Source organism: Coenobita brevimanus, chromosome 100 (assembly GCF_032717465.1).
Source record: "Coenobita brevimanus isolate Jiangsu-jjx chromosome 100, ASM3271746v2, whole genome shotgun sequence".
In the NCBI taxonomy this organism is placed as follows: Eukaryota; Metazoa; Arthropoda; class Malacostraca; order Decapoda; family Coenobitidae; genus Coenobita; species Coenobita brevimanus.
This window is the reverse complement of record NC_137053.1, coordinates 19,002,718-19,026,216: the sequence shown is the minus strand read 5'-3', so window position 1 is coordinate 19,026,216 and position 23,499 is coordinate 19,002,718. Positions and strand designations below refer to the sequence as shown.

General features: G+C 41.0%; 1 protein-coding gene across 1 annotated transcript in view; it reads left to right on the top strand.

Annotated features, from left to right (window-relative positions):
• Positions 1 to 19,322, top strand: part of LOC145414607 (synaptogenesis protein syg-2-like) — a 629,376-nt gene extending 610,054 nt beyond the window's left edge. The window contains exons 12-13 of the mRNA XM_080284134.1: positions 18,071 to 18,348; positions 19,257 to 19,322. Coding sequence (XP_080140260.1) covers positions 18,071 to 18,348; positions 19,257 to 19,322 — 344 coding nt within the window. The remainder of the gene's footprint in view (positions 1 to 18,070; positions 18,349 to 19,256) is intronic.
• The last annotated feature ends 4,177 nt before the right edge of the window (positions 19,323 to 23,499 follow it).

The window sequence follows — 23,499 nt, the reverse complement described above, 5'->3', positions numbered from 1 at the left end:
ATTCCTGGGAAAAACACCTAAGCCAGCTACATGCCTTGCAGCAGAGACTGTCATCTGCTAACTTAGTAATTAAGTAACCACTTTGCTAATATGCAAAGGTCCATGATCAGTACTTGAATACATGGTATGACTGTGTAATGTAAGCCCGCCTAATGCTAAAGTTGAGGCCATTGTTAACTTCAGGCAACCCTGAAGAAAACAAATGCCGATTTTCTTGGATATGGTGGGTTACTATTGGAGGTTTGTCTTAAATTTCCCTGATGCAGTAGCTCTCCTCACAGAACTCTAAATCATAGGTGCCAAAGATGAGTGCTAGTAAGATTGTGAGGAGGAACTGTCAAAGTTTAAGGAAGTCTGTCTAGAAAGCTTGTGCTCCAAGCCCCAATTTCAGTAACCCTTTCAAATTAACAGTTGGTGCTAGGGATGTTGGTGATAGTAGAGTCCTGTTATAAGAGGAAGACCATGTTGTTGTGTTACCTGTTCATTACTTTAGCATAAAGTTTAAGGTTGTTCAGAATGATTTCTCCACTTGTGATAGGGAACTTCTTGCACTCATACTTGTCTTTCAACATTTTCCATTGTAAGTTATGTCAGGCCTAACTCCTATTGCTGAGTATACCCAAAACCACCTCTTGAAAGTCTTAGCAAAATATAGAGATAGAAAGGTTAACCCACTGAGCTCTATTCCTTCAACAGTATTCAATGGAAGTCCATCACATCAACGAAAAAAGAAATGTTGTAGCTGACTGTTTGTCTGGCATGTAAACTTGAGCAGTGTACAGACATTTTCTTTGTAAGTTTCTTTCTTCAAGAAGGGTAATGTTACTGACACTGCCCTCCATTAATCTGGGCATGGACTTGTGAATCTTACCTCTGACAGTGCAAAGGCTGTCACCGGTGCTGTGCCCTACTAATCTGGGCATGGACGTGTGAAGCCTGCCTTTGACTGAAGCATATTTGATGAGATCTAGTCCATGTGAATGTTGATCTTAGCCAAAACTTATCTGCTGACCTCTGTTGTTGGCACAGCTGCAACTCAGTTTGGAGCACAGTGTATCAGTGATTATAAGAGTCAGCCAGTGTTGAATTACTAGAAGTGGAAAAAGGTGTTGCTGAACCGAAGAGATGAGGACTGCCCCCATAGGATGCACCAGCCAACCCCCCGCTGAATAACCTATTGTGACCACCCGCTCAAAGAGATTATTGGCCAAAGATGCGTTCCAAGTGTCTGACAGGCAAGTGGAGGAACAGAGACATGGCTGTTGAGATTTAACAACTGAGGTTCATTCGAGATAGAGCACTACTACTCTCCCACCTCCAGCCTCCTCCACGTCCCTCTCTAAGTTTAATAATACAGTGCAAGAAGTGCTCCAAGATGTAAGTTACGAATTTATATATTATTTTTTTTAATGAGGAAGAAGGAACCAAGGGCTGAGCCAGCAAGAAAAAAAAAACAATACAAAAGAGAGCCAAATTCAAGATCCATTCATTTTGAGATGCCTCGAGACACTGCGTTTGAAAGACTGGAGATCATAGGAAGTAGGGAATACAGACAGAGGGAGACAGTTCCAGAGTTGACCTGTTGCATAAATGAAGGACTGGGAGTAGCGGTTAACTCTTGCATTAGAGAGTTGGACAACAAAGGGATGAGAGTTTGTTGCTAGACGGGTGCTACACCTCCGCCGTAGAGGTGAAGGGATGCAAGAAGACAATTCAGAGGAGCAGTGACCATTGAAGTAGCGATAGAAAAGAGATAAAGAGGCATCTATTCAATATGGACGGTGGGTGTTAGCGCCGAAGTGGTGACATGTAGAGGTGTATGATATGTAGGAGGACTACAGGGCCATGGGAGCAGGCTGTGAAAGCCTATGCCCAGAGTTGAGCAAATAAAAAAAAACAACAACAGTGCAGCGAAGAGATAGAGGTTGAAGGGAGTCAGTAAGAGGAGGAGAATTGATGAGACGAATAGCCTTTGACTCCACCCTATTGAGAAGAGGTGTATGTGGGGAGCCTCCCCACACATGAGAGTTGTACTCGAAACAGGGGGCAATAAAACCCGTGTATAAAGTCAAAAACTGTGCAGGGGTAAAGAAGGCACGGAGTCAGTTTAGCACACTTAATCTCTTGGAAGTAGATAATACAAGAGATGCAATATGATCTTTCCAAGATAAGTCCCGTGTGAATGGAACCACAAGCATGTTCAAGGATGATGCAGGATTGAGCTGCATATTATTAAACGTTAGTGGGTACTCCTGTGAAGATATTGACGGGTTGATAGGTGTAAAAATTGATCTTTAATTCATTAAAAACAACAAGATTATTTTTACTCCAGTCAGAGATACGAGCCAAGTCAAACATTAGCTGTGCCGTAGCCTCATCTCTTGGTTGTTGAAGTAACTGCTGAGATGGACGTTGCGGAAACCAAATGGAAAGGTGAAGCGTGGAATGAGTGGATAGGATTAGATGTACAACTCAGAAGATCATTGATGAATAAAAGGAAGAGAGTTGGTGACAGGACAGAGCGCTGAAGGACACCACTGTTGATAGACCTAGGAGATAAACGATGGCCGTCTACAACAGCAGCTACAGAACGACCAGGAAGGAAGCTATAGATGATGGCACAGATAGAAAGATAGAAACCGTAAGAGGGCAGTTTGGAAATTAAAGATTGATGCCAGACTCGATCGAAAGCCTTTTGAGATGTCAATTGCAATGGCATTGCTTTTGCCAAAGTCCCGAAAGGAGGATGACCGGGAGTCTGAAAGGTAGGTGAGAAGATCGCCAGTGGAGCGTCCCTGACGGAACCCATACTGACGATCAGAAAGAATGTTGTGATAGGAAAGATGCTTTAAAAGTTTTCTGTTAAGAATTGACTCGAAAACTTTTGAGACACAGGATGTTAAAGCAATTCGACGGTAGTTAAAGGGTTAGGAATGGTCACATGTACAAAGTAATATAACTGTTCCCATTTTGGACTCAATTTAGCTTATATGTCTGAGTAAGCGTGAGTAGGTCTGTAAGTGGTTCTATGTAGGGTAAACGTGACCAGTTGTCCACCTGTTTATTATATAAAAGAACATATATCTGTGATGTATTGTGTAGAAATTTCGTAAAAAAAAAGTATTTTTTTGTTTGTTTGTTTGTTTAAGCGTCATTGCCTTCTATTTGTCCCTCAGAGTCTGAAATCTCTATCCATAGTTCTTAATTACATCAATAAGTGCTACACACTGAGGTAAATTTTCCGTCTATTCGATAAGCACTTTTTTTTTTTTTTTTTGCATTGATCTTCAAGTCCTGGTCTCTTTCTCCTCCTCACAGCGGTCAAAATTATTGGAGATTTTTTCCTGCAAGTCTTCAATTAGCACCGTACCATGGGCGTATCTAATGTAAATATTCCTTCCTCCCACACCGGAGCCCTCAATTCCGTTAGCTGCTTTCATATTTTGTTAACCATTCAAAGAATATAGTATCTGGTGACATCAAACACCCCTGTCTCACTTCTATTATTATTATTATTATTTCTACTTTAATCACTTCGTCCAGTGGCAACTTTTATGGCAGTTCTCAGATTTCACTACAAATTGGATATCAACATTAGATTCTTTCCATCGGCTCGTATTCAACCAAATATTGAAATTAACTGAGTATGTTTAACTTTATCAAACACTTTTTCATAACGTTTATTAGACACACACATACATCTTTCGCCTTCATACCCTCTCTTATTTGTAGGTCTTCTTTCCAGCAGTACACTCTCTATCTGTATTTCCACTTACCTACTGTAGCTTTCACTCTGCCTTTTATTCCAATTTCCTTAATGATCACAAGGCATATGTGTTTCACACCAAATTGTGCTATACTTGTGAAAGCAATAAAAATAAAAGTCGAAGGAACCATGATGGAAATGAATATGGAGAACAATCTGCAACGATATAGAAGAGGAGTAATTAAGGAGGGACGAGCTTGGTGTGTTCGGAAAACATGGTAGCCTATTATAGTGAGTTGCAGTAAAGGACTACAATGTGTTTTTGCGACAGACATTAATAAAAAAAAATTGATAGTTGGCGTCTGGTAAAAGAGATATGAATGAAACGGCAGAGAGGTGCATATGGTTACCCTATCAAGAAAATCGCAAGTGTGTATGTGTGTGTGTGTGTGTGTGTGTGTGTGTGTGTGTGTGTGTGTGTGTGTGTGTGTGTGTGTGTGTGTGTGTGTGTGTGTGTGTGTGTGTGTGTAATCTAGACAGCCATTACTTTTTCAGTGCAGATAATAATCTCCCAGTAAAACAACGAAATATAATAAGCTTCAGATACTCGTATACATAAACGACGTTATGATAAGTCAAACAGATGATCCTGCTAAATGTATAAGTACCCGGTTTGGGGGAAAATAGCATTTAGTCTTCCTCATCCCATTTCATAGGCACCAGATGCTCCTTACAAACAGACCCTAAGGTACCTTTTTGTGTAACTTCAACAAGGAATCTGACAAAGGTTTTGAAGAACGCATGTGTCTGTTACTGTTTCTTACAATGACCTGGATTTCATTGAGGAGTTTGGATTTTTATTCTATCAGCAATGGCCAATGCCAGGACACAAAAGTTGGGTCCTTCAGTTTCCTTGTGCAGTCTTCGATTCTCCTGGAATTGTTGCAAGACTCTGAGGCAAGAATAATCATAACAACATTGGTGAAAACAGTAATCTCTACCTACGGGGTAGGTGAAGATTAATAATAAAATCAAAAACAATAGTGTCCACCTATGTAGTAGGAGAAAACTAACAGACAGAACTCTGTAACTGTCCTGTGAACAGTCACTAGTCTCCACTTACTGTTTCTTACTATGACCTTGATCCAACTGGGGAGTTTGGGGATTTCTAACATAAAACTAAATTAACTTAGGAATCTGCCAAGTTTCATTTTCAGATTACTTGTTCAGGTCCGGTTGAAATCTGTAGTAGACATGACCATCATATCTTTTTCACTCATAATACTGATATGTCTCCTTCTGTCACTGCACACAAATGATTTGGATTTTTTTTACCAGCAATGACCCATGCCTGGACACATAACCTTGGCCCTCCAGCTTCCTTCTGCAGCTTCCAGTTCTCCTGGAATTGTTGCGAGACTCTGAGGCTGGAATAATAATAATACCAAGAAAAGCAATAGTGTCCACCAATGCAGTAGGTGGAGACTAAATAGAACTATGTAACTGTCCTGTGGACAGTCACTGGTCCACTACTGTTTCTTACAATGACCTTGACCTGCTTAGGGGAGTGTTAGACCTTGTGTACCAGAACGAATGAACTCAGGAACTGGTCTGCTAACTTTCATTTTGAGATTACTTGCTCAGGTCCCATTAAATACTCCAATAGACATGACCACATTATCTCTTTCACTCATAATACTTATATGACTCTTTCTGCCATTGCATGGAAAGAATTTGGATTTTTTTTTCTACTACCAATAGTCTATGCCAGGACACAGTACTTCGGCACTTCAGTTTCCTTCTGCAGCCTCAGGCTCTCCTGAAATCGCCCAGAGACTCTGAGGTAGGATTAACAATAATACAGTACCAGCAAAAACATTAGCCTCCACCTATGAAACAGGTGGAGACTAATGATAGCAGTGAGAACAATAGTTTCCACTTGTACAATCTAGTAAATGGAGATTAATAATACCAGCAAAAACATTAGTTTCCACCTATGTTTTAGGAGACTACTAATGAAACTGAATAAACTCTTGGGAAAATGTCCGCCAAGTTACGTTTATTGTCCTCTGGACAGTCACTAGTATTCTCCTACTGTTTCTAACAATGACCTTGACCCCACTGGGGAGATTTGGATATATTTTATATCAGCAATGGCCCATTCCATGATACATAACTTCGGCCAATGAGATTCCTTGTGCAGTCTCAAGTTTTTCTGGAATCATTGTCAGACTCTGAGGTGAGAAAATAAACCCGTCACGTCCCGAGGTTTTCCGCACCTCAGACATCCCCCAGTCCCGAGGTATTTTCGAAAAAAAATTTTTTGGCTAAAACCTCCGCTTTTGGTGAGAAACATCGAAAATTCATAGAGAAATCGCTCACCTGAGGTTTAAAATACTCAATCCAGGTAGGAGTTCCTCCTTACCTGACTAGGATTTCTAACATGCTGACACCAAAGAAAACGAGTTCTATGGGAGGGTAACTATTTTATCCACTCATAAATGGTATTTATTTATTTACTTGGTAAGAATTTATATGTAGTATGAGAGTATATTGGTTTTCAAGCAGTAATATAGGCATTATAAGCATTGTTTCACTCACTAATTAATCACCATTCATGACCTTTTTTTCCCACATTACCTGATCATCATTTCTGACTGTTTCTTCCTCTAATGCTATGTAAACCTTGTCCTCCACATTGTCATCGATTGGGAAATCACTCTGGCCCTGAATGTCTTTATTGGCCAGGTCACTGGTAACAGGTGAATTGCCGAGACAATGGCGTGAGGGGGGAGGGGGGAGGTTATGCGGTGTAAGGCATTGTCCCTGCTTGGCATCTTGTAGAGGAATAGAGGAAGGTGTCCCGTGTCCCAACCGGAGCCGGCCAACAGCTTGCCCCCACACTCTTGGGACGCCATCTCAACATGGAGGAAGCCTATGAAGCAAATCATCTTTGTCTCCCCGACCTCCTCGGGGAACAACCACTGACACTTTTTTTGCTGTGCGTACACAGGGCAGTCCCCCTCAGTGACTGGAACCTGGCCTGGATTTGAAACTGCATGGCATTCTTCACCACAAGAATGGAATGTTTCTGCATGGCCATAGATGAGGCCTTCTCATAGAAGACTGGAAAAACTTCCACGACAGCCTTGGCCTGACATCATCAGACTGACTGTGAGAAAAGAAGCCAGAATATGTCACAGGCAGCTCTTGTAACTCTCCCTGATTTTGAGTGAGAACGCTTCGGACATGGTCAAGCCATCACTTTTCAAGGACACTTGCACGAGGGTTTGCAGTACACACTGACAGGGCTGTACCATCTTGCATTGGTGGTGGAGTTATTTCCCCAGCATAATCATCAACGTAAGGCACAACAAAGAATTCTTCTGGAAGTTTGATTGAGGCATCTTCCAGGTCAGTGAGTGACAGAGGAGGTGGGTTTACTCCCAGGTTATTGGCAGTGAGGTGGTTTGTGAGAGAGATTGCAGTGCCATGTAGCTCTACACGACCTGATTCGTCTATGTTATCAACCCCACCTGTAATGAACACACTTTCTTGATGTTCAAGGGCACCACTACGCCATCCTCAGACAAGCGCTTTGACACTGCAAGGGCTATCCTCTTCCTGACCTCCATGACCCGTTCATAAGAAACAGACACCACAAGGGAATGAAACGTGTTAATCATACCTTTCTGTCTGTTACTTGCATGGAGTTTCAATCCCACATACAAAGGAAATGGAGTCTCTCTTTCCTTCCTCTGATACAGTGTGAGGGTGCCACTTGCTCTCCTTGCAGCATTGCTGCATATCAGCTGTGAAATGGTACAAGCCACTTTAACTCTACCACTGACACTAGCCTGATCTTCTTCAATTTTCTCATCAGTGGAACTCGACCCTTCAAGTAAGACATTCATAAAGGTCAGAAGAGGTTTTGCCACTGGTTCACTTAGACAATGTGAGGAAAATGAACCATCAAAGGGCATATGCTGCAGCAAGACATTCTTGCGAAGTATAAGACCTACTTCTACAATCTTCATTGCCTCATCATCTGTAACTTGCAGCCTGGCAGTTTCAGCCATTGCAGCACCGACCTTCTTCTTGTGCGAGATGTAAACATCACGTCCAACTGAAAAGTCAGACCACTCAGACCCCAGCTTTTCGAACAGGTTGTCTTTGAACCTCGCTGGGTGAACAAATACTCCAAGCCAGTCAGAACCAAGCTGGTCCAGCTGATTGTCGTAGAGCTTTCTGAGATCAGCCAACTTGAAGACAGCCTGGCTGACCTTCATGTGAGTCACAATCTGAGCAATTATAAGAGGATCATAGGTTTGGTTTGGAGAACTGTTGTCATTTGCTTCCTTTGCCATGGCTGCTCTGGCTTCATTTTTTAGCTTCGTGTAACAGGATACATGGTAGTGGATGTCTGCAGCCTCTGCATCATCAGGGTTGATGGCAGTGCTCAGGCGTGCAACAACGACCCAGTTCTTTGATTCTGTGGCCCATTTATGTAAATTCTTTCCACAATTAACACTTCTGGCCCTGAACAATCGCTCCTCTTCCTCCTCCTCAAACCCTTCACAGCCGACACACTGTCTTTTATCTCTATCAAGTGAGGCACTGAAACTTGACCTTGTCTTTTTAGGACTAACCATGTCCTCTTCATCAGATTTATCATCCCGTGCCCTCTTTTCCAACTCTCTCTGTACCACATGGGAGCGAAATCCACTTCTGCACCCATTGTGATATTTGGCCTCATTTTTCAACAAAGTGCTTGCAACTCCAGAACCATCATCAAGACAGTTCAAGGTAACACCAAGTGGCAGCGGAATATCATTCTCAGCAAAATTGAGGAGATCCCTCTCATAAGACTTGTACGCCTCATGATGACATTCTTTCTTGAATGGACAGCGCAAATCCTTTTTAGATTTGCTTTGGCACAGGCAACACAATACCCAGTCTTTAGTCCTTCTTCCTGCACTGGATTGATCTTCACTCATGTTGATACGGATGCAGTTACATCAGGTTCACAGGAACAACTTTCACCTTGAAACTCTGAAAAAGAAACAACATTAAGTTACAAAACAACACCAGAAACACATTTTCCATCATCAGAAATGTTGAAAAAGAGGTATTACACATGAATTTAGAACAAATAGTGACTGTGATATGACGTTTTTCTTTTTTCATGGTGGCCATATTGGATTTTGCACATACCGGCTACCAGGGGGCAGTCTCACTTTGTATGTGATGGTTTTTGAAATCTCCTAGGTCATATCTACCATCATGCCAAATTTCAAAAACTTGTCACAAAGTGCTCAATTTTGACAAATCCCCTCCCCGCTATTCAGATTCCTTGTGCAGTCTCCAGTTCTCTTGGAAACCTTGCGAGACTCTGAGGCCAGAATAATAATAATAATAATAATAATAATAATACCAACAAAAACAACAGCCTCCACCTAGGTGATAGGTGGAGACTAACTAGAACTCTGCAAATGTCCTGTGGACAGCCACTAGGCTCCACCTGTTGTTTCTTACAGTGACCTTGACCCCCTTTGGGAGATTTGGATTCTTTCTTAAATAAAATGAAATAAACTCTTACGAATCAGTCCATCAAGTTTCAATTTCAGATTACTTGCTCAAGTTCTGTTGAAAACTCCAGTAGACTTGACCTCCTTATCTCGTTCACTGATAATTCTGATAAATTATGACTCTATTCCACTGCAAGTAAAGGAGTTGGATTTATATATATATATATATATATATATATATATATATATATATATATATATATATATATATATATATATATATATATATATACAGTATATCAACAACGGCCAATGCTAGGACACATACCCTAGGCCCCTCCGATTTCTTTCTCAGCCTTCGATTCTCCAGCAGTCTTCACGAGACCATGAGGCCGGAATAATAATAATACCAAAGAACACAATATTTTGCATCTACGTATTAGGTGGAGACTAGCAATACCTATGTAGTAGGTGGAGACTAACTAGTTCTCTGTAACTGTCCCACAGACAGTCGCTAGTCTGCATGTACTGTTTCTTACAATGACCTTGACTTTACTAGGAAGATTTGGATTTTTTCTATCAGCAATGGCCCATACCAGGACACATAACTTGGTCCATTGAGATTCCTTGTGCAGGTTGTATTTGAACCTCCAGTAGACACTACCAAATTATTTACAACATAATACCGGTACTGGCATTACTCTTTCTTACACCCTCTGCCACTGCGTGTTAAGTATTTGATTTTTTTTTTCTATCAACAATGGCCAGTGCCAGGGCAGATAACCTGGGCCCTTCATATTCCTCGCAGAGTCTGCGGTTCTTTTGGAATTGTTGCAAGGCTCTGAAGCAAGAATAATAATAATACCAGCAAAAACAATTTCTCCACATATGTACGAGTAATAGGTGGAAAGTATAGTAACTAGAACACTGTAAATGTTCCTTGGAGAGTCACAAATCTCCACCTACTGTTTTTTTAGTGACTGGAACCTCACTGGGGGAGATTTGGGTTTTTTAAAAGTCAGCAGTGGCCCATGCCGGGACACATAATCTGGGCATTTTAGATTTTTTGCGCGGTCTTCGGCTTTTCCTTAATTGTCTGGAGGCTCTGAGGCCAGAAAAATAATAATTAGCTATGTATTTTGATTGTAGAGCCAAAATAAGGAAGGTCTGGCATGCAGTAGACTATGCCTTATCTAAACAATATCTGAAGACCCTAAGGAAACTTCTTGTGTAACATCAACGAGGGATCTGACAAATATGTCAAAGAATGCATGTGTCTACTACTGCTTCTTACATTGGCCTTGGCCACATTGGTGACATTTGGACTTTTTTTTTTCTACCGGCAGTGGCACATGCCCGGACACATAACCATGTCCCTTGAGATTCCTTGCATAGTCTCCGGTTCTCCTGGAATCGCAGCGAGAGTCCGAAGCGAAAATAGTAATAATATTGATGCCAATATAAACAACAGTTTCCACCTACTACTTAAGTGTCGACTAGCAACAACAGCAGCAGTATGGTACTGATGTTTTGTCATTATCATTGTGATCTCCTTTTCCCACTCAAAGATGCTTGAGATAGGACCCAGAAAACGAGAAAAGTGAAAACATGACAATTGGAGAGCTATTAATATGGCCGATGAAGTTATATATATACCTTCATTCACCCACCATTCAGTTCCCCCTACACATGTTTCCATCTCACATACATAACTACCTCCACACAGGCACTGCACAATATTCCCCATTCGATGGTCACTACAACTGCAATTACATTGCAAAAACGATTTCAAACCCTTGCCATGCGCTCCTTCCAACAGAATTAATCCAACCAGCTTTATCTCCCGCCAATTCCTTCCTCTTATGAACAATTGGCCCACCTTTTCTTAGAGTACCATGCTTCCATCCTTCATCAAAATCTTACCATTTTCATCAATTTATTTAAATCCGAATGATCATACCATCTTCATACACTGTCTTCAGATCTTCAGATCTGCCGTTCACGCTTTCCAAAATGGCAAGAGCAGGATTAAGATGTTTTTAATAATATGGTGATAACAGCTTTTGTCTATCAATATTAACTGTATTTTGAATGGACCATGACACAATGGGATGTATATCACTGCTTGAAACTAATAAGAATCTTATATACTGTACATTAGAAAATATAATTTGCAGCTGTGACTTCGGGCCCTTATTTTATGGGTTTTCCAAACATCCCTTTCTCAAAAAATTGCCCAATGGGCTCATAATAGGATCACAGGTAGCAGTACCAAGTATTGTGCTACAACATAGATTTAGTTTTGGTACAGTCTCGCACAACAATATTTTTACCCCCCTGGCGTGAGGGGAAGTCAAATGCAAGGCTGGGGAAGGCAAGGCAAACGAACTTTTCCGGGTTCAGTAGACTGATAATGTTACATTATGTCAGAGGGTTATTCGCCTGAACCTCAACACTTCACACCAGTATGAACATTTATGGAAAAGGATAAAAGTATATATTTTTTCATCTTGTTTTCGCCTGCCCTTGCAAGACGATGGTATAATTGTCTGCATCTGTTTGTGTGTGTCTGTTTGGGCGTCTGACTGTTCCCAGAATATATCAAAATCAAGTGGGCAAACTGTGTCTAAGCTTCTTGGGCCGTATTTCAGGATATATGGCTTGTTTGTTAATCATTTTGGTAAAACTGCGATGATATGAATCAAATTGCCTTAGGATTTTTCAAGAAAAAATACAAATTTTTTCCTTTATCTTGTAATTATTCACGAATATCATACTCTTAGCGAAGAAAACAGCCATTTAAAGGATTTCAATTAGATATTCTTAAAATGTCTGTCATACTCAATGACCTTCATCAACCTAAAACCACTAAATTCAAGCTTCTGAATGCTAGCATGATAATTAACTTAGGAGCAAACAGCGAAACTGTAACTTTTTTTTTTCTTTTTTTTTTTTTTTTGCGAAGGTGCGATGATATTCATCCGATTGCCAGAGGTTTACTGTTCTAGTTTCTTAATGATGGCCGATGATAGGCATTCTCCACCTCGTACACTCCACAGATGCATACATAAACACACTGTTACAGCAGTCGTCCGAAACCTCCAGCCAAATTTCATCCATCACAAACCACAACTAGACATCCACAACTCAGAAACTACCCTACCCAGAGAGAACCAAGTATTTCTACACTTCATCACATTACCTAACCTTCCGTATCACACTCTTTCTTACCACTCTTCGTCACACTCATATTCTTACATTGCTTCACAAACCCTACGCTCCTTCACTCGTATCACACTTCCTCAACCTTCTCTCTCATATTTTATCTCCCTATGCAAAGGCTGTCGCTGGCAATAGGAAGATTAAGTGTGTGAAATACAGTAGTTCTGGTTTAACCCGTTTTGAATGTGGGTCAGATCTCACTGTAAAGAGCTCAGAATTTATTCATTCATTTTCCATTCACTATTCAGTATTCCTGTTTCTTTTCATTCGTGTTTACACACACACACACACACACACACACACACACACACACACACACACACACACACATATATATATATATATATATATATATATATATATATATATATATATATATATATATATATATATATATAATATGCTGTCAATCAATCAATCAATCATTTCCTGTAGCACCCCACAGGATGCATAGGGCCTCGATGAACTCTCTCCACCAATATTTGTCTCTTGCCATCTCCTTCAGGCCCCACCAACACTCCTCTCCCACATCTCTTTTCATTGTACTCAACCAGGTATCCCTCGGCCTTCCTCTTCCTCTTCTTCCTCTAGCAGTCCACTCTGGCACATCCTGTACTGAACTGCGTTCTTTTTTATATACATGCCCCAGTCATTTCCAGCGAGACAGTCTCACATATTCATCAACCGGTTCCACTCTCGTAATATCCCTTACTCTTTCATTTGTAACTCTGTCTTGCCACTTTACCCCAAGAATCCTTCTCAGAATGTTATTCTCAAATCCTAATACTTTCTGATCTGTTGCAACTGTACTGTATCATGCCTCATGCCCTCAAATTAAAATATTATAAATAAATAAATATATATATATATATATATATATATATATATATATATATATATATATATATATATATATATATATATATATATATATATATATATATATATATGATGATTCGATAGATAAAAAAATTCAGATGCATACAAGGTGAGTCAGAAGGAAATGAACACTTTCAGATATTTATTACTCAGTAAGTAGCATAAGAACATGTAGCACGAGCCAAATTTTAGAGTTACCTTCGATATTTTTTTTCCGGATTATGATGCTTTAAAGTTTTATGTATTTCCGTCACCAGGGGCCACCAGTGATAATCATGGCGATTCAGCAAGTGAAAGCATTTTGTGTGTTGCAGTTTCCTAAACTTGGTTCTGCGACTGCAGTGCAAGGATCATTCTGTGCAAAGTACAGTAATCCTCCAGCAGGCAGGAACAACATTTACCGCTGATTTAGATAGATGGAGCAGAAGTGGAGCATATATAAAGGACAGAGCACAGGGCGGCCACATGTATCCTAAGAGACAGTGAATCGCTTTCCCGTCACCTTTCAGCAAAGTCCCAGGAAATCGACAGGGAGAGCTTTCATTGAGGTAGGCCTGCTTCAGGCCATAGTTTGGAGAGTTGCAAAAGCCGATGAAGCTGAAACCTTACCGCTTGCATTTGCTGCAAACGCTGATGAAGGATAAGTTGAACTAGTACAACTACCGGTACAGCAGATATCATAATCAAATGGATAACGATGATGAATCTGAAACCTTCCCAACTTCAGTGAAGAATATACGTTTCTTTTAAGTGGGAGGTAAATCGCCATAATATCTGCATGTTGGGCACTGAACCTCCACGTGTCACAATTGAACCCCAAAGGAATTCACCAAATCGTTTTGCCTTTTGTGCCAAATCATGCAGAATGGTCTTCGGGCCATTCTGTTTTTGCGGAAAACACAGTGACGGATCACGTATCGGGACATGCTGAAGAAGTGGCTTTTCCCACAGCAGCAGGAAGACTCCGATGACATAATTTATTAGCAGGATGGGGCTCCTCCTCACTTTCGTCGCGAGGTCTGGATGTTCCTCAGCGAACACCTGCCACGGTGCTGGATTTGACGTTCTTTCCATTATAATGACCTGTCTCTTGAGCAGTGGCAACGCTGATTCCTAGATATTGCACCATGCGATTTTTTATTGTGCATATATGTCAAGGACCTCATGTTCGTACCACATCCTCTGTGCTATCTCTAGGAAATAAGGGAACGCATAGTGTCTGCTGTGTCTGTAATCGATGATGACAAGCTACAAAGGGTATTGAATGAACCAGATTACAGGACTGACGTGTGCCTTGCGACACGAGGTCGCATTTAGATTGTGTGAAAAAAAAAAAAAAAAAAAAAAAATATATATATATATATATATATATATATATATATATATATATATATATATATATATATGAGATTTCCTCAACAATTTGGTACATACCACATGTTCCCATGATACTTAGTTTGTGAGTAATAAATCTTTGAAAGTGTTTATTTTATTTTTTTAAACCTCTATTACTATCTCTCTCTCTCTCTCTCTCTTGTTATGCAGTATATATATATATATATATATATATATATATATATATATATATATAGAGAGAGAGAGAGAGAGAGAGAGAGAGAGAGAGAGAGAGAGAGAGAGAGAAATGTCAATATATAAAACTGCGATACTAGTTTCTGATAGCTTTTCTTTCTGAACAGTTCCTTAGTCCTTTCATCATACATCGTTTTGTTCCCTCTCTTTCTCTCCCAAATTTCTCCTGGTCTGGTCTACCTCTCGCCCTACCTTCCCTCCCCCCCTTTCCCCCTCTATTAGACCTCCCCTCTCCTCAGCCTATTCTTGTCACCCTCTGTACTGTACAAATCAATTATTCCTTCCCACTTCTATTTCTCATGACACCTAACCCCCACAGTATTTTCTGCCTTCCAGTCATCTCGCGTCAACCTCTTCACTCCTGTCAATCCTCACGACCTTGTTTCATAAGTCTTACATATCCACTTTCTGACTGCTCTGTCCATATCTCTCTATATCACTGCTCCTCCTCCTCTCAAATTATTGTATACACTTACCCATCTTTACACTTTTCTTTCTTGTCACTTTCATTTGTCTGCACTGTTCGTCGCTCATTTTTTTTTTCATTCCTAAGGAGAGATATACCAGTAATGACAGCCAGGATATAAAAACGTAATGTTTAATTGTTAATACACATGAAGTTCACTAGACTACTTCCCACTCAACCTATAATATGAAATTTCCATGGCAATATATTTATGTAAAACTGTTGACCTCACAGTAAACCTCATAGCCTCCTGCGTAATTCAGCCGGGCGGGCAGGGAGTTGGTGAATCGGAGTTTTCTGTTTTGTTATCCTTTGTGTGTGTAATTCACCGGGTCGGTCAGGATCACTTGATGGTCGTGATCGTCAGCATTTTACCCTCCCGGAAGGGAGCTGAGAGCTCATATAGTCCGATCTAAGGGCAAGGCTGTGACCTTCACACACCCACACACCCGTCCCCTTGCTCAAGGGGGACAGTAACCACCCACTTCGTCAGTGAAACTTTTCGCAACCTGAGCGAGGCGCGAACTCCCGTCTACCAGATGGCATGCGAGAATGTTACCACTGCACCAGCGAGCGGTGTGTGTGTGTGTGTGTGTGTGTGTGTGTGTGTGTGTGTGTGTGTGTGTGTGTGTGTGTGTGTGTGTGTGTGTGTCATAGTTTAAATATCAGTCAGTTCGTGTCTTGTAGGAAATGTCTTTGTTCAAACTTGTGAATCAGTTACAGTTTCCTCACTTAACAGTAGTTCAACCCTTCCTCACTTTATCTCTTCTCTTCACGCACTCCTCTAATCTTGTTTACTTTCTTACCATTTCAGCTTGACCAACTTGTTTCTCTTTCTTTCACCTTAAACCTACTGTTTTTCGCTGTCTTCTCATCTCAGCTTATATTCTTGCCTCTTCACCTTTCGTCCTCACCTCTCCACACTCACTATCCCTCCATACTTTCTCTCTTTATCTTCATACCATCACTTCCCCTGCGTACTTTCTCCCTTTTCTCTGCACCCTCACTCACCCTACTTAACATTATCTCCTTATCTCCACACTATCACTTCCCCTCCCAAATTCACATCCCCACTATTCCTTCCTAATTCATACCCTAACTTCCCTTCCTTACCTCTCCACCCTTTTTAATTCACACCCTGTCTTCCTCATCTTGACTTTCCATCCTCACTCTCAACTTCACATTCCTACTCACCCCACTGGCTACATTCATTTCTTCCATAAATTCTTCTTCTTCTTTTTTTTTCTCATTACAATATGTGGTTTCGGCTTTGGTGCTTGTCACAAATTTAGGCGTAACTGATCATTCAGCATACTTCTGGCAGAATCCTACCATGTTTGGAATACTGAATAATAGAAAATATTTTATATCTGCTGACTACAAACTTGCCAGCCTCCAGAATTTGTCATTTGAAGTTGATATTTTCACTCCAATCTTGTGGCAAACATTCAGGGGACGCGATACGTGTGAACTGAAAAGCATTCAGTTTCATTCTTGTGACAAATATGAACGTTTCACAGTTTTATCAAAACATGAAGAGATATTCGGACTACTGAAGATATCTCTTCCAGGAATTGTGGTGGAATCATTGCTGAAAAAGAAGAGCAGGCCATGGACATTGAGTAATCACTGATTAAGTGAAGGTGTAGAAAAAAAAAAATGCTAGGACTGACACTGAAATCTTTTGCTAAAAATTCAGAATGGCAGATATCTACCTCTTTTGATTTACTAAAGCACTACTAACCGTCCTAGGTTCTGTTTCTGAGTGAGAAAGTGTTGTTGTTGTCACTTAACTTGAAAAATGCAGAGAGGCAGACCAGACTATAAACATAAGCGCTCCGACAAAGGAATTTATAGGTGGAGAGAACATAAGACACAGTGGGGAGCGAAAAATTCAGCCACGATAAACGATGATAAAATCAATAAATTACCTTCAGTGGAATAATTAGTAACCAGATTATATCTTGTAGCAATGAAGCAGAATGATGGTTCTTGTGGAACTTTGGAGATACTGTATTATGAATTATTTATTGAAGGACAATATGTATTATTCTTTTGTAACAATAAAATGCAAGGAACACCTAAGATTTTTTGTATTGATCAAATAAAATGCTTGTTCGTGTAAAGACATACAAAGTCCATACACAACAAATGCATGTGGTGGGTCTTGTAACCCACCTTCAAGAAATAGAGAAATAGTTACATACTACGAAAGGAAAAGGGATTCATGAGATACATCGTTTTTGCTGTTTTCTCTAATTTTCTGTTCATCTAATTGATTAGCCTGTAGGTTATAGAATCAAAGTGCATACCGTAGTTTTTTTTTTTTTTTTTTAACCAGTTTGTCTTTCCCAAACTACATTTTATATTATGTGTATACTGAACACTGTATACATATATATTCATAAACACGTTGTATACACACATGTATATACATAGTCATTATATTTACTCAGAAGTACCAGAGAAATATATAATACGAGTAGGCTAATGTTCCAGGCAACATATATTTTTAACAGATGAGTTCTTTTGTTTTACACATTTTTGTCTATGTTAGCACATTTTCAGAACTAGTTTTTAATATTTCACTCCCGTGACGTGGTAGTACTACAGCAATTGGCTACTTCGCCTCCCCAACCACAACATCTCTCCTTCACCCCATCTTATCTCTGTCCACAGGCCCTCCAGATCATGTTGAGGACTGCGAGCTCCTAAACCACACTGGGGGCACACTAGAAGTGCGGTGTACGCCAGGGTTCGACGGAGGGCTGCCGCAGTGGTTCGTGGGTAAGGTGTATGATGCCTCCTCCCACACCCTTCTCACCACGCTGCAGGAGGCCAGCCCGAAGTTCACGGTGACGGGATTGACTGGAGGGCAGGACTATCTCATTACTATCACCGCCGTCAATAGTAAAGGCGCCAGTCTTCCTCAGCAGATTGATGCTGTGAGACTGAAGGTAAGGCTTCAGCCTCCCCAAGCAGATCGATGCTGTAAGAGTGAAGGTAAGTCCCCAGCCTCCTGCAGCAAACTGATGATACAAGACTGAAGGTAAGGCGCCAATCTCCCGCAGGAGACTGATGCTTTAAGGTAGAAGGTAAGCCAAGTATCAACCCGACTCTCTCTTTCTCTCTTTCTTTGATATTACGTGTTGCTTTACAAGGATACATTTTATTTCTGACCCTTCAAAAGCGAAGTGTTGTGTATGAAAGAGTGTAGTGTTTGCTTTTACCATATTTTTGAAATCATCATCATCATAATCATCATCATTCTCATGGTCATAGTCACAATCAGCGACATTACAGCCACACCACCAATATTCGTGATGATCAAAATATCATTACCATCACCTTCCCCTACCACAATATCATTGCCATCTCATTTACCCTCCCCACCTCTTTCTTCGCTGTACCATCACGGCCACAAGCACTATTAACACCCTGACGTCCATCACATAATCACCAAAGTGTCCCCTCCATCACCAAAATAATTCCTCCTTTGCCACAACAACAGTATGGCCATCAGTGCTTCACCTCTTCCATTACTTGCATCATCATCATCACTATCTTATCACCATTACATCAGTATCACCATCACAACCGCAGTCAGTAAAATTTTCCAGTAATTTCACCTTTCTCACCACCGTTTACCTCTAAAACCACCACCTTTTCATCATCAGCCTCACCACAATATCATCACAGTCACTACAATTTCACCATTTTCTCACGTCATAAAATTTTCAATATTCTCTTCATAATACTGTGACATAATTACTAACATCTCATCACCATCATCTCATCCAAAAAAATCCACAGAAAGTTTACGACCACCAATGTCATAATATTTTGCTATTTATTGTTTCAACAGCAACATCAGTACGAACTCCATCTTATCACCACAGTAGAAACACCTTCATTACCACCACCAACATAATAAAACCACCATCACCATCGTCACTATCCCCAGTCCTCTGAGCAACACTACCCCAATATCACCACCACCACCTTCTTCATAATTTCATTACAGCTACAGTATCTACAGATACCAATACAGTATCACTACCCCCACAACACTGCCACTACGGTCAGCATATCAATACTCTTATGTATCACCACAGTATCACCACCATTACCACTATTCATCACACTGCTCCACCGGCTTCATTACCAGTCTTATTCCCCCACTGCCACCCGTGACACCACCAAAACATTGTCTACCCTCATCACTGCTACCACCGCAATGCCCCATCCACATTACTGTCACTCTCCTGGCACAATTACTACTCTTATAGCCACCAGTATCACATCACTCACTAACATAACCACCAACACTTTCACTGTCACCATCGCTTGCAACTTATCACCAATTTTACCACCAGCAACACCACTGGGAACATCACTATCACCCACTGTCCCAGTGGTGTACCACTTTTCTCTGACGCCCATGACCATAACTCGCACTGACACTGGCACAACCATTGCTAATGCCAGCTATGCGTCATCAAGCGCTACCATCACTACCTCTTATGTCAGCATTAGTAGCCTAATACATCTAGTATTATTGATACCATCATTAGTGCCATATGCCTCTACCAACATGATGACTATAACACAACTAGTATTTTTGCTACCATTATTAATTTCATATATAAACCGTTACTAACATATCACAGCACTACAACTAATAACTAATTATTGGTACCATCATCAGTGTGGTAGATGGGGGCACATATCATCCACCCATTTATTGTAGCAGTACTCTGTTTTAGGGTAGCTGTATACTGAGTGCCATGCCAAATGATCTCCTGCAAACCAGGAAATAATTGGCAACGCTGGGTGGTAACCTTATAACCAACCAAAACGTGTTCCGTACGTGACAGCAATTGGGTTGGCGGAGGGTTAGTGCCCCTTCCCGGAAAACAACTAACTACAAATACGAACAAGAAGCCTCGGACCAGGAATGACTAACAGGTGACGAATAAGGACCGAACAAAGGACATGGTACGGATTGCGACATGGAATGCAAGGGGTGCGAAAGATTAGGCTAAAGAGAGAGAGATTGTCCAGGTGCTTGAGGATGCAAAGTGGAGGTATGTGGAATAACCGAAACTAAATGAAGAGGTGAGAGTGTGAGAGAAAGGGAGTATGGATGGGGTATGTGCACGGGAGTGGGTGAGAATAAGAAGGCAAAAGGAAGAGTGTGTATTGTTGTGAGCAAGAGATAGAAGAATAACAGAAAGTATGGATCAGTTGGTTTAAGGACTGTGTGGGTAAGATTGAAAGTTGTTTTACAATTGTGGGCGATTGTGTGTGTGAATGTGCCAACACAAGATCATGCAAACAAATTGAAAGAAGAGTATTGGACAAATGTGGAAGCATGCATGGAAAAGTTTGAAAGGAATGAGAGATTTTTTGATTGGAAATATGTATGGAAAAGTGAGGAATATGAAGGTGAATGGTAGTTGGTGAGTGGGGTGTGTCTGAAGAAGTGGATGGAGAATGGCAGTGCTCTTGTTGGACATTTGTGCGGAAAAAGGGGATGGTGATAGCCAGTACCCCCATTAGACACAAAATGATCCACAGGTCTATGTGGCAAGTGATGAGAAGGGTGGGTGATGAAGTGAATGAACGGAAGGCAATGACTGTGTGTGTGAATGATAGAATGTAAAGGTGTGTGATGGAGTTGGGGGAGTGAACTTTCTGACCACCACTAGCTGGTGGTGAAAGTCAAGGTTCAAATGAAATGGAGGAATAGAAGAAGGGAAGGACATGAGGAAGTGGTATATGCAAGGAGGGTAGAAAGGTTGCAAGAGGATGGAAGAAATGCAGAATATGAGAGAGAAGTGGAGGAGCGATTGGGTAAATATGATTTGCAAGATGGTGGACGTGGAAGGTTTGTGCAAGTTATTCACAAAAGAAATCTGTGTAGCATGTGAGGTGGTGTGTGAGATGAAGAGAAGACAAAAGGGGGTGCAGAGAACAGCATGATGGAATGAAGAGGTGAGACAGGCCGTGGCACAAAAGAAAAAAGCAGATAGTAAGTGAATGAGACACAGGGGCGTGGAGGAAGTTGAGAGACGGAAGGGAAACTTATATGTAGAGAGGGAGAGAGGGATGAAAAGATTAATAAGAGAGAGTAAGAAGACAGTGGATGAAGAAATTGGAAGGAATTGAATGTAAAATGGAGGGAGTGTAAGAAAATGTTCTGGAAAGTGGTAAAGAGAGCTAGAAAAGGTGATAAAGAAGTTAGTCGGGGAGTGAAAGGTAAAAATGGTGAACTGCATGTGTAGAAGGGAAAAAAAGTGATCAGATGGAAAGAACACTTTAAGGAACTGTTGAATATAGACAATGAAAGTACCGTAATGCGAGTATCAGTGGCTGAGGAATGGCTGGGAGAACGAGGGATGTGAGAAGAGAGGAAGAATTCAGTAGGATGGAAGTTGTGAAAGCAATGAAGAAAGTCAAAATGAGGAAAGCCCCAGGAAATGATGGAGTGTGTGATGAAATGCTGAACCATGTGGGAGAGATAGTAGTAGAATGGACGTGGAAGATGTGCAGATTTGCCTGGGAGGAAGGCAGACTCCTGGAGGACTGGAAGTCAGGTATAATTATTCTCCTGTGCAAAGGAAAAGAGGAAGAACAAGTGTATGGTAATCATATGGTCATTTGTCATAATAGTGTGATAGGAAAAGTATATGGCAGGATCTTTACTGACAGTTATGGAAATGACAGAGGATTTAGTTAGGGACGAACAGGCAGGTTTTAGGAAGGGAATAGTTTGTGTTGATCAGATACTCAGTCCTAGGTCTTCAGTGGAAAAACTTCTAGAGAAGGGAAAGAAGTTGTATGTGGCCTTCATGGATTTGGAGGAAGTATATGACAGGGTGGATACACAAGGATTGTGGAAAGTACTACGAATATATGAAGTATATGTGAAGTGCAAAATGCCGTGAGGAGGTTATATGGGGGAGCAAAGGCTGCGGTGCATGTGGACAGTGAACTAAATGAATATTTTTATTTGAAGGTTGGATTAAAACAGGGATGTGTCATGTCTGCATTGTTGTTCAATCTGTATATGGATGGGGTTATAGAGGAGATACATGGTAGGGCAGTGGATGTTGGAGTAGCCCTAATGAGAGAGGGCAGTGTTTGGAAACTCTCTGTACTGTTGTTTGCATATGATACCGTGTTGTTAAGTGAAGATGAAGGGGAGCTACCAGGCTTGATGAATGAGTTTGAGAGAATGTGTAAGAAGTGAAATCTAAAGGTGAATATAGGGAAGAGTAAAGTTATGGTGTTCGAGAGAAGTGAAGTCACTGAATGTACAGTTAGGCTGGATGAGGAGGAAATGTAAAATGTGAGTACGTTTAATTACTTGGGTAGTGTAATGAGTAAGGATGGAAGTTTAGGGGGTGAAGTGCTTGAAAGGTACAGTAAGGAAGAAAGGTTGCTGTTTCTTTGAAAGCAGTGATAAGAAACAGGGAAGTGGGCATGCAAGTAAAAATGTCGCTGCATAGCAGGGTTGTGATACCAACTTTAACGTATGGAAGTGAAGCTTGGACCTTGTTAAAGGGACACAAGTCAAGAGTGAGAGCAGTGGAAATGAGTTATTTGAGAGGAGGACGTGGAGTCACATGGAGAGACAGACTAGCAAATGAGGATGTGAAGGAGCATTGTGGTGTGGATGTGGATGTGAGAGTAGGTGGTTTGGCCATGTGGAGACGATGGAGAGCGAGAGCCTGACGAGGAGAGTGTATGTTAGTGAGGTTGAGGGGGGGAGAGGGAGGGGGAGGCCAAGGGTAAGACGGAGGGATGGGGTGGAGAAGTATATGAGGAACGGGGGTGTGAGCTGGGAGCAGAACAGTGAAACGGCTGGGGACAGGGTGACATGAAGGCGATTTGTTTGTGGTCACGCCTTACAGGATTTAGGCATCTGGCAATAAATAGATAGATTGATTAGTTTCATATGCCACTACCAACAATATCACTACACTACACTGCAATTAGTATTATTGCCTCTATTATTAGTGCCGCAAACAGGTACCAGCGTTTTCACCACCACCACTACTACTACTATAACAGCTACAGAAGACCTAGTCTTCTCTCTTTAA